The sequence below is a fragment of the Tursiops truncatus genome, chromosome 3 (genome assembly GCF_011762595.2).
Source record: "Tursiops truncatus isolate mTurTru1 chromosome 3, mTurTru1.mat.Y, whole genome shotgun sequence".
In the NCBI taxonomy this organism is placed as follows: domain Eukaryota; kingdom Metazoa; phylum Chordata; class Mammalia; order Artiodactyla; family Delphinidae; genus Tursiops; species Tursiops truncatus.
The window spans coordinates 126,030,976-126,044,959 of NC_047036.1; the positions used below are offsets into that span (position 1 = coordinate 126,030,976).

At 56.4% G+C, this 13,984-nt stretch overlaps 1 protein-coding gene across 1 annotated transcript; it reads right to left on the bottom strand.

Moving 5' to 3' along the window:
- Nucleotides 1–5,872: 5,872 nt before the first annotated feature.
- Nucleotides 5,873–13,285, bottom strand: ARSI (arylsulfatase family member I). Its single transcript, XM_004313541.4, has 2 exons — nucleotides 12,398–13,285; nucleotides 5,873–8,098 (listed from the first exon to the last, which is right to left on the bottom strand). The coding sequence occupies exons 1-2, from the start codon at nucleotides 12,712–12,714 to the stop codon at nucleotides 6,694–6,696; spliced, it is 1,722 nt and encodes a 573-aa protein (XP_004313589.1). The 5' UTR covers nucleotides 12,715–13,285; the 3' UTR covers nucleotides 5,873–6,693.
- Between the last annotated feature and the right edge of the window lie 699 nt (nucleotides 13,286–13,984).

A 13,984-nucleotide genomic window follows, 5' to 3' on the forward strand; every position in this document is an offset into this window, starting at 1 on the left:
CAGGTTCTAAGGTTTACAGGGAAACGATGGCTAATTCATTGGGATCTCTCTCTCTCAGTGGATCACCGTAACCTCTGTAACTATCTCTCTGCTCCCCTCTAATTTTTTTTTTTTTTTTTTTGCCTCTTCCTCTGTCTTTATTTTGCTCTCTCTCTCTCTCTCTTTCTCTCTCTGTTCTTTGCCACCTTGTCCATCACACTGGGACCCTAGCTAGGGGGAAGTGCACAGAAGCTACCAGGATTCTGGAGGGAATATCCCTGGCTGCCTGCTCACCCCAACCCCTCTCAGCCATGACAATTGGTCCCCTCCTGAGGTCTCTTCCATAACCACTCCGTTACCCCAGGCCGCCAGAGGGGCCATGGAGATCTGATCTCCTGGGGCTCATGTCCCAGTTTCTGCTTGTGCTTCAAGTCAAGGTGAAAGAGGTGGAGGCGGCAGTGGGGAGGGGAGCATGGCCTGGCTTGGAGGGGAGTGGCCGTGGACCTGCCCTAAAATCCTCATTCCCAAATTTTGTGGGCACTTTCCTGGCCAACTTCAGCTCTTCAGGGCAATAACCATATCTATGGCCCCAAGATCTCACCCCAAGGCCCGGGGGGGTAAGAAGGAAAAGGACTGGCGTTTAAAGATCTGAATTCAATTCCAGTCCTAACATATATTAACTGTGTGACGCTGAGAAAGTCACAGCCCCTCTCTGAGCCTCTAGCTCCTTTTCTACAAAACAGAACAAAGTTGCCACTGCAGAGGAAGGCTGTGAAGATAGAACAGGCTGAGGGCTGTAGAGGCCTTTGGGGAGTATGTAACTGTGAGGCCTCTTTTTAGTTTCTAGAAGAGGAGAAGGAAGGTCTAAAGTGAGACCATGACCACCCCCATCGCTCTAGCTTGAACTCAGAATCTCAGACCCTCACACCCACCTCCTCCATTCAAGCTCACTTCACAGCCCACCAGGCTGAGGTCTCATGCCAGCACTTGCCCACAATGAGCACAGGATAAAAGGATCCAGGATCCAAACCCTCTGGGTTTCTAACCCACCCATTCTGAACCTCCAAATTGCCTTACCGGTCACCTCACTTGCTGGACACATTGTCTGCTTGTTGGTCATCCCCAACCCCAGCAGATCCCTGACTCACTACCCTAGGTCCAGGAGCCCCTGGAGAAATCTGGGTACACCCCCCCCCACAATTCTGCCCCTCTTCCTGAGAGCTGGGAGTGGGAGAGAATGATGGAGTTGACTCTGATGCAGCCATTTCTTCCCAGGAGAGAAATAGGAGGGAGGCAGGGGGGAAGGAGGGGAGGAGAGCCAGGGAGGAGGGAGTAATGGCTTAGCCACTAATTGCACCATTACCACCTTCACAAAAAGGAAAAACCACTCAGTTTTGTTTCTGCGCACAATGTGCTTCCTGCTTCTGCTGCCAACGTTGCAATTCAGAGGCAGAGAACAGAGGCCTTTGCTCGGGGGGCCGCACAGCCGGTGGGCAGCGGGCAGGGCACAGAATACCGCTAGAGGCCAGAGGCGAATGCGCACAACTGGAGGAAGGGCTGCACCGCCACCTCCGTGTCCCAGACCCTCTAGCCTGTCGCCAGGAGGGGATGGCTACCACACACGAAAGCACTGGAACAGTCCTCAGTCACCACTTGCATCATTGCCCAGAGGAGAGAAGAGGCAGCGTTCTGCAGTGGTTAGAGTGACTCCATGACCTATAGGCTGTGTGATTTGGGATGGGTATCCTAGATTCCCTGTGTCTCAATTTCTTAATCAGCAAAATAGAGTAAAACATTCCCTAGCTCCAGGGCTGTTCTCAGGATTAAATGAGATGAGCACTGTGTCTGACACACTGTAAATGCTCAATAGATGGGAAATTATTCTTATTAAGGGACTGAAAAGTCCCTCCGTCTTCACACTGCTCTCTCTGAATCATGCAAGTACACATCACTATCTTCAAGTCCCAGCACTTTGGGTACCATTCTCTGAGTCCCCACTGGAGTTGAGCTGATGGTTTGAACATCACCTTGCCCTGGCCTGGTTTGCAGAATTCCCACAGAACAAAGGACTGGGGCTAGAAGGCAGGGGTCACAAGGCCTCCAGCTGTCAGGTGTCAACCTAATGGTGCTTCAGAAATTAACAGATAAGACAAAAGGCAACTGTGCCCTGAGGCTGTATTAATGGGAATCTAATGTTCTGAATAAAGGAGGTGATAGTTCTGCTTGGCCTGGAGCTGGCCTGATCCTCTCCCCTCTCCTCACCCCTCCTTTCCTTCCCTTGAGCTCTTCCTTCTCAGGTGTCCCTATCCTTCCTATTCCTTTTCATCCCCTTTCTTGTTTCTATCTCCCCTCCTCTCCTTCTCTCAGTCTCAGTCATCCTTCTCTCCCTTCCGGTGCTGGCCTGGATCCTGTGCACACGGTCCTGGGGGGATGGGCAGGACCCAGGCTGTAGGATCCTGATGGTGTCGAGATGCCCGGAGAGGATGGAGAGGGAGGAAGAGAAGGGAGAAGAGGAAAAGGTCTCCTTGGCAACTCTCTTACACACACACACACACACACACACACACACACACACACACACACCCCTCCGAACCTTCGAGAGCCTAGCACAGGGGTGTGGGCACTGCCTCAGACAGGCACCCCCAACCTGACTGTAACTGTTGCCCTGCCAAGGAGGCACAACCGCTAATTCACTGCCTCCCCTGAGCCCGAGAAGCTGGCAGCTGTGCCCGGTGGCAGCGGGCAGCAAGGAGCCAGCCCTGCCTCGGTGGCGCTGAGAGCACGAGCTGCTGATTGCAGCAGGGGGACTGTTTCTGCCAGACTCCCCACTTCCCAGGGATGTGGCAGCAGGAGAGCCAGCACGTGTGCCCCCAGCTGCAACTTGCGTGCCGTACTCAAGAGCAGGCCTGCCTGCCACTTGCTGGTGGCCAGGGGCGGGAGCCCTGGAGGGCACTGAGCTTGGCTCTGACTCGCTAGGACAGGGAACCGGAACACAGGCTGTACCCCATGGAGCTGGAGAGGGACAAACGGGGACCAGGGCCAAGTTCCTGGGCCACAGCAGGGGGTGACACCCGACTCAAATCCCACCTTGCACAGCCTCCACGTGTGCTCACACACACACGCCCGAGTGCCTCAGGGTCCTGCAGGGTCTGGGTAGGCACCACAGAACACGTGCCATCTGCGCGGTCCCCACGAGGCCTGTCCCATTAAGGGCAGTGAGCATGGGGGCAGAATCGGTGGAAAGTGGGCCAAGAGAGAAATGATTCTGCAGAGGGTCTAGGTGGAGAGTGATTTGGTTCATTACTTGCAGTAAGTCATGCCAGCCTCGCACTCAGAAGGGAGAGGAGCCAGGGGTCAGGAAGCAGCTCAGTCCCCTGAGGTGTCCCACATACGTGGCACTCCTTGCAGGGGAGAGGGACACAGGGAGCCAAGGGACAGAGAACCACAGCTACTGGGCCCATGTCTGCACGGCACAATCTTCAGCTCAAGGACCCAAGTTCAAGTCCTGCCATTGGCTGTCAGTGTGTACGGCAGGTCTTTTTCCCAGCGGGGCCTCCATTCCTTCCTGAGAAATGTAAAGACAAGATGTTCCTTCACTGACTCCAAGGACGTGAAAAATAGTTCTTTCCACTTCAGAGCCAAGCCCTGTGCTAAGCACTTTACATACTGCACTATTTATACCTCATAACAAATGTCCGTGAGAGAGGTACAATCATCTCCCGTTTTGCAGAGATGTGGCGGGACTTAACCAATATAAGGTTTGTTTGACTGCAGCACCCTACCCTGTGTTCCTTGGACTCCACTTGGCCCAGGCCCCTTACAGACAGGGGACTGAGGCCCAGAGGGAGGAAGCTGCCCTCCTGCAGTCGCACAAGTCCGGGGCAGTCAGGATGACAAGCCGGAATGCCTGACTCCCCGAGCAGCGCTCCTTCCCTTCCCCTCCCTGCCCCGCTCTTTCCTGCACTCGGGGCTACTTGCCTAGGTCCCAAGGTACCCAAAGGCACCAACCAAGAAGAGGAAATAGTGCCAAGGCCCAGGGTGGGGCCCAGAGCCCTGCTCCTCCAGCCAGGTTAGGGCTCTCTCCTGGCTCCTAGGGGACTGGTCATCCCTGCCCAGGGCCCCACAGACAGGGCCCAACTCCGACAGGGCCGCCCCTGGCTCTAACCTATCTGGCTGGCAGATCAGCCAAGGGGGAAAGAGGGGGCCTGTCTGGCATCTCCAGGCTCCACTCCCCTAAGGGGCCAGAGCTGCCTCTGGCCTGCCCTTCCTTCCATCCCTCCTCACCATAGGCGGTGCAAGCATCTGCCTGGAGATGCCATTCAAGGGCCTGACACAGAGTCCAGACCCAGGTGCCCTGGCTGGGGGGAAGGCAGGAGCCAGAGGGGGTGGGAAGAAGGGGGGCGGGGGCCATGCTGATTGCTGGGCAGAGCAGACGCCACAGCAAGCAGGCTGAGCCTCTCGTCACCACGCCCTGAGCCCTGAGTTGCCCCTCATCCTGGGCAACGAATCCCAGGCCCCGGACAGCTGCCGGTGCCCCAGTTAGGCAGGCTTGGGGACTGCTGGGCTGTGGACGGGGTTACAGACTGAAGCTTGAGTGGGGCTCCTGGGCTGTTAGCTGGGTTCTGGGTTAGGCAGGACTCAGGCAGATGAGCTCTAGGCTGGGTTTAAGGCAAGATCAAGCCTCCTTCTCAGGGCATGGGGAGCAGGCACCAGCCCCTAGCCCCCAGCCCCAGCTGGACTCTCCATGTTGGGGGCCAGATTGGCCCCAGGGAGTAGGCCTTGGTGCCTAGGGAAGAGCGGAAATTGGCCTTTTATGGTCCTGCACTTGTGGCCCCAAAAGGCAGAGACCCAGGAAGAGAAGCAGGGCTGGAGCTGGAGGCTGGGCCACCTTGGGCAGGGCCAACTCAGCACACACGGGAGAGGCCTCCACTCAACTGGTGTAAGCCTGGAGCGGCAGGGGAGCCCTGAATCCAAGCCACTCTGGAAGGGCCAGCCCACGCAGCTGGGACAAGGACCCGGCAGAGCTGGAATATCCTGGGTCATGCGCAGACCATGGATAACCCATCCCTGGGGTATGCCAGACCTGGGACTTCAGAGTTTCCCTCCAGAGCAGCCAGAAGAACTGAGGGTGGCCGGAACCCGGAGGCCCCAGCTGGTCCTGCCCCTGCCCCATCATGACCCAGGCATCAACATCCTGGAGACAGAGAAGGGTTCCAGTTGGGGGGAGGCCATAAGAGGTAAAGAGAGCAGGGCCGGGAGGAAGGGCCCCAGGACATGGACGGTCACCTCCACCCCGCAGCCCCAGGCCGGCCCCTCCCTCCTGGGCTCAGCAACCTCTGCAGGAGGGATGCAGCTCTGTAACCAATTCTCGAAGCCCCCTCACTGCACCGCACCCACCCCACCCGTCCCGCTCATCCACATGCTGACGAGTCCTAACAGGCCTCCTTTGCCAGAGACAAAAATAACTATTTTCAAAATTCACAGCAGGGCTTTCGCCTACACACGCTGCACCGACTGGAAGCTGAAGGGAGATATGCAGAACGCAGTGTGCGGATAGAGGCCCGCTACACAGCCGGCGAGCCCCGAGACCCCCATGCCTCTTCTTCCCACCGCCCAGCCCGTGTCCCCCAACACTCACACACCTAGGGGCGCCCAGAACACCTAGGGGGAGGGCTCTCAGCTTGTCCACTGTACACAGGGACAGTGAGGCCCGGAGCGGGCCTGAGATTTGCCGAGGCCCCACAGTGGCTCTGGGACCAAGTCCCATACGTTCTGCCCCTGCCCAAGGCGCCCACCTCCTCTCCCATTCCCTGGACCAACAGTGAGCTCACGCCTGGCCCAGGACGCACGTGCACACACCCACATGAGCTCGCAACCGCACTGCAGCCCTCGCTTCCGTGTTACTGCGCTTTAATCAAGTTCACGGGTTCCTCCACAACCATTACCTCGGCCAGTCCTCTACAGGCCTGTGAGGTAGGCAGAGCCAGGGCTAGCACTCCCATTGCAGGTGGGGAAATCGAGGCCCAGGGGAAAAAGACTGGGCCGAAGGTCAGAGTAGAACCCAGATGTCCTGAGTGTGGGTGCACGGCTCTTTTCATAGCTTGATCCTGCAGGAGCTAATAGCCATGCCCAGTCCTCCCCTTCCCTCCCAGGAAGATGAGCTCACCACCACTGCTCCCACCACGAGTCTGTTCCCAGGACTAGCCCAGGCCACATGAAGATCCAGGAAGGTCACCCCCGGGTCCCTTCAGAGAGCAGCCGCATCACCACGCCTCGGCTGAGGTCCAGGCCTGGAGCTGCCTCCAGGTGGCCCCTCACCCAAGAAGTACCACAGAGGTCCAGGGTTCAAGAGCAAGGCCTTAAGTGCGCTAGGAGGTGACAAAGTTGATGGGAACTCCACCACAGCCCTAGGCACCAGGTCCACACCACAGAGCGACAAAGCTCTTAGAGCTCATTCTCCAGATGAGGAAACTGAGGCCCAGAGAGCTCACGCAGGTCACTCGAGGTCACAGAGCAAGTCAACGGAGAGGTGGGACTGGGACCCAGGGATCCCAGTCTAGTTTCTTCTCTCCCGACTCCTAAACCGAGCTCCCCACCCTTCAACTGAGGGGCTCGACTCCCTCCATTTCCCTGCAGATGAGGACGTGACCTGGGGCCCCTCGCTGGTGAGGACCAGGGCTAGGCTTGCACGGGGAAGGACCTCACCTCCCCCCATCAGATCCGGTGGGACATCAGTCTGGTGTTGAGTTTACGGAAAAAGGATCGCAGCTTGCAAATCTTGCATTTTTTCTTACGGTGCCCTCGGGAAAGGCTTCGAGCCCTACTTTCCTCCTCTTCTTCATCTTCTTCCTCATCACTGGCCCAGGGCCCCCAAGCACCCCCATTAAAGTCAGGATGGGCTCGGGGATTCTCAGCTGGGTAGCGCACGGGGATGGCTGTGCGGTTATAGTCCGCCAAGCGGGCCAGCAGGGCTCGGACCACATCCGGCCGCTGGCCAGCGAGGTCCTCCCGTTCGTAGGGGTCAGCACTGATGTTGAAGAGCCACACAGCCTGGCGGGCGCTGGCCATCCGCTCCAGGTTCCACCAGCTGCCGGGGAAGGCAGCCAGCGTCTGGGGTGGGATCCAGTCGCCGTAGCCCGGGTCTCCCGTCAGCAGCTTCCACTCGCCCACGCGGATGGCGGCCTGCACGGCAGTGTTCCAGATGCCAAAGCCACCCTCCAGGGAGCCATGCCGGGCATGGTTGTAGAGCGGGTCAATGTTGTGCAGGATCTCCGTGCGTGGCGAGGCCCGGCCCTCGCTGATGGCTGGCCACACATCATAGCCGTCCAGCCCGTCGGCTGCCGAGGCGGTGCCACCCGCCAGACCCACCAGGGTCGGGTACCAGTCAGTGATGTGCACCAGCGCCCGGCTTGTCCATCGCTTTCGCTTGAGCAGGGGGCTGTGGACGAAGCCCAGGCCCCGCACGCCCCCTTCCCAGTAAGTGCCCTTGCGTCCTCGCAGTGGCCAGTTGCTGCCCCCCGAGAAGGTCTGGCCACCATTGTCACTGGAGAAGATGATGACACTGTTGTCGTAGAAACCATAGCGCTTGAGGGCCCAGGTGATATTGCGCACGGCCTCATCCATGCAGGTCACCATGGCCGCATACTTCCGCCGGGCCACGTTGCCCATGGTGCGGTAGCGGTACAGGTACTCGCGAGGGGACTGCAGGGGTGTGTGGACCGCCTGGAAGGCCACATAGAGGAAGAGAGGCCGCCGGGGGCTGTGGCTGGCTAGGATGTGGCTGACGCGCTGGGCATAGAGCAGAGTGGAGTACTGGCCGCTGAGCCCCCAGGCCACACTCTCGCCCTCGTGCAGGTCAAAGCCGCACACCCCCGGGCCGTCGCAGTTGTCATAGGTGTAGTAGTCCACGTTGCCTGTGAGAGAGCCCAGAAAGGTGTCAAAGCCCCGGCGGGTGGGCAGGCACTCCTTCCGGTAGAAGCCCAGGTGCCACTTGCCCACCATGTGGGTAGAGTAACCCAGCTCCTGCAGCTTCTGGGGCAGTGTTACCTGGTCCAGGGGCAGGCAGTTGGGCTGCCGAGGGCGGATGATGGAATGCTGCAGTCCTGTGTGGATCTGGTATCTGGTGGGAAGAGGGGAGGACACAGAAGGCACCAGTGAGCCAGAAACCACTGCTCTGGCCACCCAACCCCCAACACTCACCCTGAGGTAGGCTCTGATCCAAGCGCTACCAGTAAGCAAAGTAACAGTAACCAGTAGGTGTTATCAAATGTGCCAAGCACTTCAAATGCATTATCTCATTGAATCCTCAAAATCAGCTGAAGCAGGTCTCATTGTCATCTTACAGAGGAGGAGGAAAAAGCTCAGAATGGTTAAGCCACCCGTGCAGTATCACACAGCTAGGAAGTTGGGGAGTTAAGAGTTGAACCCGGGCTAATCATAACAACAATAACAAAAGCTGACACCAAGCACTTGCTGTATGCTCAGCATTGTGCCAAGCCCTTTATAGGAATTATCTCACTAAATCCTCACCGTAACCTAGGGGGTGTCTATCGTTATTATTATTCCCATCTCCCAAATAAGAAAACTGAGGCTCAGTAAATTAAGTCATTTGTCCAGTGATTCACACAATTAGTAACTGGAGTTGGGATTTGTATCCCCAGCAGTCTGACTCCAGGTTTCAGAGTCCCTACACTCTAAGCCACTAACTTGCCATGGGGCCTAGAGCAAGTCTTACACTCCCAAGAAAACTCCTATTCACTCTTAAACGCCCAGCCCAAATGCTACCCTCACTGTAAAGTTTCTCACTCAAAGAATGAGTCACTTTTGCTTCTGGGTTCCCACAGCATTTAGTACAAATCTTCATTGGTCCAACTTGGCCGTAGGATTCTACTCAGTCATCTGTACATGCTCTTGGGCCCGATGATATTTAATGAGACTGTCCCTTACTCATCCTTGCATTCCTAGCATTCAGGTGATGCATTCAAGGACACTCAATTACGAAATGAATGAATGAAGAATGGCCCTCAAAGGATTTTAGAGCCAGAAGGGACCCAAGTCATTTTCTAGTTTATTCACCTCAACTTAAAAAGAAACTAAGGTCCAGAGGAGGGGAAAGACCTTGCCCAAGGTCACTCAGTGGTCAGGAGCAGAGCCAGGACTTGAACATAAATCCAATCAGAGTCCAAGCACAGACCCTCTTCTGGCAAACTAGGCTGCCACTTCTCTTCCCCCACTGAGGCCTCAGTTTGTCATGTGTAGGAGTGAGTTGGTTGGAATGGGACACCTCTAAAAACCTTCCAGTTCCCAAATTTTATGAGACCAGTTCTCATGTGTCTGCCCACAAGTTTATGTGGCCCCTAGATCCAGGTCACTCACACAGGCTAACACCCTGAGGCAGGAGCAAATGGTTAGCAGGACTCTGCATTCCTCGTTTATTCATTCATATCCCTTTCCTTCTGTGGTCAAGGCACCCATGTGATCTGCTTAGGGTGTCTTGCCTTTACTCAAGTCTTACAAGTCCCAAACTAAATAAGAAGCCTGGAACCTCACACTTGTATTAGAACCCCACACGTTTTTCTCACTCCTGGGCATCAGAGTCAAGCCCAGACCTAAATTCCTGACAACTTTAAGCCAGGCACTGGGATGGGTTTTTCTGTTTTGGTTTCCTTATTTTAAAGCTGTTTTGCTGGACTTCCCTGGTGGCACAGTGGTTAAGAATCCGCCTGCCAACGCAGGGGACATGGGTTTGAGCTCTGGTCCAGGAAGATCCCACATGCCACGGGGCAACGAAGCCCGTGCGCCACAACTACTGAGCCTGTGCTCTAGAGCCCACGAGCCACAGCTACTGAAGCCCCCGCGCCACAACTACCGAAGACCCCGTGCCTAGAACCTGTGCTCCGCAACAAGGGAAGCCACGACAGTGAGAAGCCCGCGCACTGCAACGAAGAGTAGCCCTCGCTCGCCGCAACCAGAGAAAGCCCGCGCGCAGCAACGAAGACCCAACGCAGCCAAAAAATAAAATAATAAAATAAATTAAAAAAAAAAAAGTTGGAGCCTGTTGGCCCCGTTGCTTCACTGCTGGGGTGAGTTGAATTGTGCCCCTCTCCAAAAGTGACTGCAAAAAAAAAAAGCTGTTTTGGTTGTTAGCTATCATTAGCTACTACTGCCATTTATTTATTTATTTATTTATTTATTTATTTATTTATGGCTGCGTTGGGTCTTCTTTGCTGCACATAGGCTTTCTCTAGTTATGGCGAGCGGGGGCTACTCTTTGTTGCGGTGCGCGGGCTTCTCATTGCAGTGGCTTCTCTTGTTGCGGAGCACAGGCCCTAGGTGGGAGGGCCTCAGTAGTTGTGGCACACGGGCTCAGTAGTTGTGGCTCATGGGCTCTAGAGCGCAGGCACAGTAGTTGTGGCGCATGGGCTTAGTTGTGGAATCTTCCCGGACCACGGCTCGAACCCGTGTCCCCTGCATCGGCAGGCGGATTCTTAACCACTGCGCCACCAGGGAAGACCCACTACTGCCATTTTTAACACTATATGCCGCACACACTATTTCACTTACCTTGCATAAGAAACCTACAGTGAAGACTGCTATTAGCTCCATTCTACAGGTGACAAAACTGAGACTCCCAAAAGTGCAGCAACGGGCCCAAGTTCAGACAGCTGGCAAGCAGTGGAGCTGGGCCTTGAGCTCAGATCTCTGAGACTCATGCTCAAAATCTCTCAGTGACGTGGCCTCTGCAGACCTCAGTCAAGCTAATGAACGATTAGATTTGATACAGGAAGTACCCTAGGCCCCTGAGTCACAGCGAGCCTCTCTTCATAGGGGCTGGGCGCCATGAACATTGGTTCATAAAGTGAGTGGGCCAGCTAAGTCACCACAGCCTGTCTGCAAGTGAGTAATGCAGGAAACGGTCTCTCCAGCTTTACCAAACACAACTGGACGCACTAACAAACACTAATGAGAGTAGTCAGCATCAGTCAGATGGGGCCAGCTGCAGGGGGCGGAGGGCAGACGCTGCCCAGCCACGCTCAGCTAACTTTGCAGATCCGGGGAGGTGGGGAAGTGCTGGGGGGGCTGGAACACTGCCCTGCATGCTGTTCATTCCCCTGCTTAAACCAAAAGTCATCTCTCGGAGAGAAATGCAAACATGTGCACAGCTCTCAGGAATGCAGATTCCTCCTCCCTCTTCTGGAGGCTGGTCAACACTTGGTCTTTACCATCAGCCCCCAACCCTCAGCACTTACACTGGTGTCCCTTCCTCTTTCCTGTTCTCTTTCCCAGTTCCTAGAGCTCAATGCTGAGCAGCAGACGGAAGAAAGAAAAGGCATCCCTTTTGACTCCCAGCTCCAGGGCCCCTCTAAAGCACCTGGCCTCTCAGTCCTCTCTCCTACAGACCCCGAAGTTCGGCCCAGGCATCGGGTTTGGCCCTCCCTGATTCTGTGCCTCAGCGTCTCCCATCCAGGAAACAGGGAGGCTATGGCTCTGGTTTCTGAGATCACACTAGAGGCTTTGGGGTAGAACTTGGGAGAAAGCATGCCCCATCCCAGGATTAGCTTCAGCCGTGCCAAAGGATTTTCTCCTAAGTGGCCAGCGTTTTGCCTTCTACACACACACACACACACACACACACACACACACACACACACACGCCTCCTGTTTCCCTGCTCTTTTAATCCTGTAATCCTACCACCTTGCCTGTGGACAAATCCTTATGGAGAAAGCAGCACGTCTCCTTGGGGCCCCCAGCCAACTTGGGAGGATTTTGCAGATGAAAAAACAGAGGCTTTGAGAAATGAAGTGACTAGCCCAAGGCTACACAGGTCACTGCATCCTGTGTGTGTCTTTCTCCTCCACCTATCAACTCCTTGGCTTCCTCCCAATTTGTCATCAAACAATTTGGGGACCCTAATCCCTCCTGTGACATAGAGGCTGCCATTTATTGATAGCCAAGCAGGCTATATGCAACTGGTTTCATCCTCACCACTCCTTTCCAAGATTTAAAACTGTTCACCCCATTTTATGGACAAGAAAACTGAGGCTTGGAGGAGTTAAGTGATTTGCTCAGAGTCTCAGGGTGTGTAAATTGAAGCAGCACTCAAAGCTAAGTGTCAGAGGCTGCCATGTCCCTCTAACAAAGAGATGACCAGATGTCTCCTTTACATGGCGTGGAGTTTGAATGTCCTAGAACATCAGGGGGAGAAGACCCCTAAGATGATCCAACCCATTCAGCGTACAGTAGGGAAACTGAGGCCCATAAAGGGCAAAGGACTTACTAATGATCACAGCCAACTGGGGACAGAACTGGCTGTGAGCCCGAGCTTCCCGGTGGGGGTAATGTCGGTACAAGTGAAACCTACAGTTGGGTTTATTTGGGGCTTGAACCACCAGCATCAGTGGCTTGGGCCATGCCTACCTGCCCGTGAGAAGTTGGCTCCGCGAAGGCGTGCAGATGGGCTGGATATAATAATTCTCCAACTTGACACCCTCGGCTGCCAGCCGGTCCAACGTAGGGGTTTCGATATCTGAGCCATGGTAGCCCACGTCGTGGTAGCCCTGGTCGTCGGTGAGGATGAAGATGATGTGGGGAGGCTGGCGTGGAGCGGCCGAGGGCTGATCGCCGGCCTCCGCGGGCGCGTCAGCCACTAGGCTGGGCTTGGCCCAGTCCCAGGACAGGTAGCCGAAGCTGAGCAGGCTGACCAGAGAGAAGCCGGTGAGGGCGTGCATCGCCATGCCGGCCCGTGCGTCCCGGCGCGCAGGGCTCCCAGGGCCTCACCGCCTCGCGCGCCCAGGGCGCACGGCCCGCACGCCCTCCGGCCAGCCCGCCCGGACACCGCGAGAGCGCTCAGCGTCCCCAGGGGAGGCCCAGCGGCCAGTCCGCGACTGTCTGGACTATGAGGCCGGACCTGCGCGGCCGCAGCGGGGCGCTCTGGGGAGGTCAGGCCCGCGCCGAGCTGCCTCCCGCTGCCTGAGCGCCAGCTCTGCGCCGCTCGTGCTCCCTCTCCCCCAGTTCAGCCAGGCCAGCCTGAGACTTGGTGTGGCGGCTTCCAAAAAGTGCTCTCCACCATCCTCTGACTCCCCTCTTCCTTCTAGCCCTCGATTTCTCCCGTCTCCTAATTTCTCTCGCCTCTGCTTTCCCTTTCTCCTCCTCCCGACCCTCCAGCCCCTGGCCCAGCCTCTCGCCCCGCCCGGAGACCGGAGAACTGTCGGCTCCGTAGGGTGGTGGGCAGGACCCCAGCGGGGAAGGGGGAGGAAGCACGGGCTGGGCGGGTCTGTGGGGGACACCGCGGGAGAGAATGCGAAAAAGTTGTAACATCTGCCGGGGCCGAGCCCCAGGTAGAGGGGCGGGGCGTCCAGCGGAGGCCCCGCCCCTGGGCGGGAAGCCCGGGTCGGCTGGGCCCTCTGGCTCCAGCCTCCGCCCTGGCCCAGACTGGGGAAAGGAGGGAGGGGGCTGCGCGGAATTCGATGGAACAGCTCTGGAATGGCCCGGTCGGACATTCCTCGATCATGGAGTCTTAGCTTCTCTGAGTGCCAGTCCTGGAAGGGAGGCGCATAATTTTCTATGCCAAGCCGGTCATTCTACAGCTGGTGAAACTGAGGCCCTGAGATGGCCAGGAACTCGTCTAAATCACGAGCAAGTTGGTGGCTTCTTCCCTCTTGGGGCTAACAGCGGCTGGCTGAGTGGCAGTAGAGACAGCAATGGAGAGTAGGGACGACTTTGTCAAGCACCGACTTTGGCAAGCACCAGAAATAGGTTCTGGCCTTGCCGGGGGCTTACCTCTCTCCCCAACCCCTCCCCCTCCTCGTTCTTCAGTTGACAGCTTGAATCTTAGACTGGCAGCCCTAGAATCCCGAGGACAGAAGCTGTTGTATACATCTTGTTCTCCACAGGCTCCAGAAGCTCGATCAGTACGTATTGCAGGGATGAATAGATGAATGGGCCTCAGAGGTCGCCCAGGCCAACACCCACCCAAGGAAATCTTCACAGCAGGGAAAGCAAGGT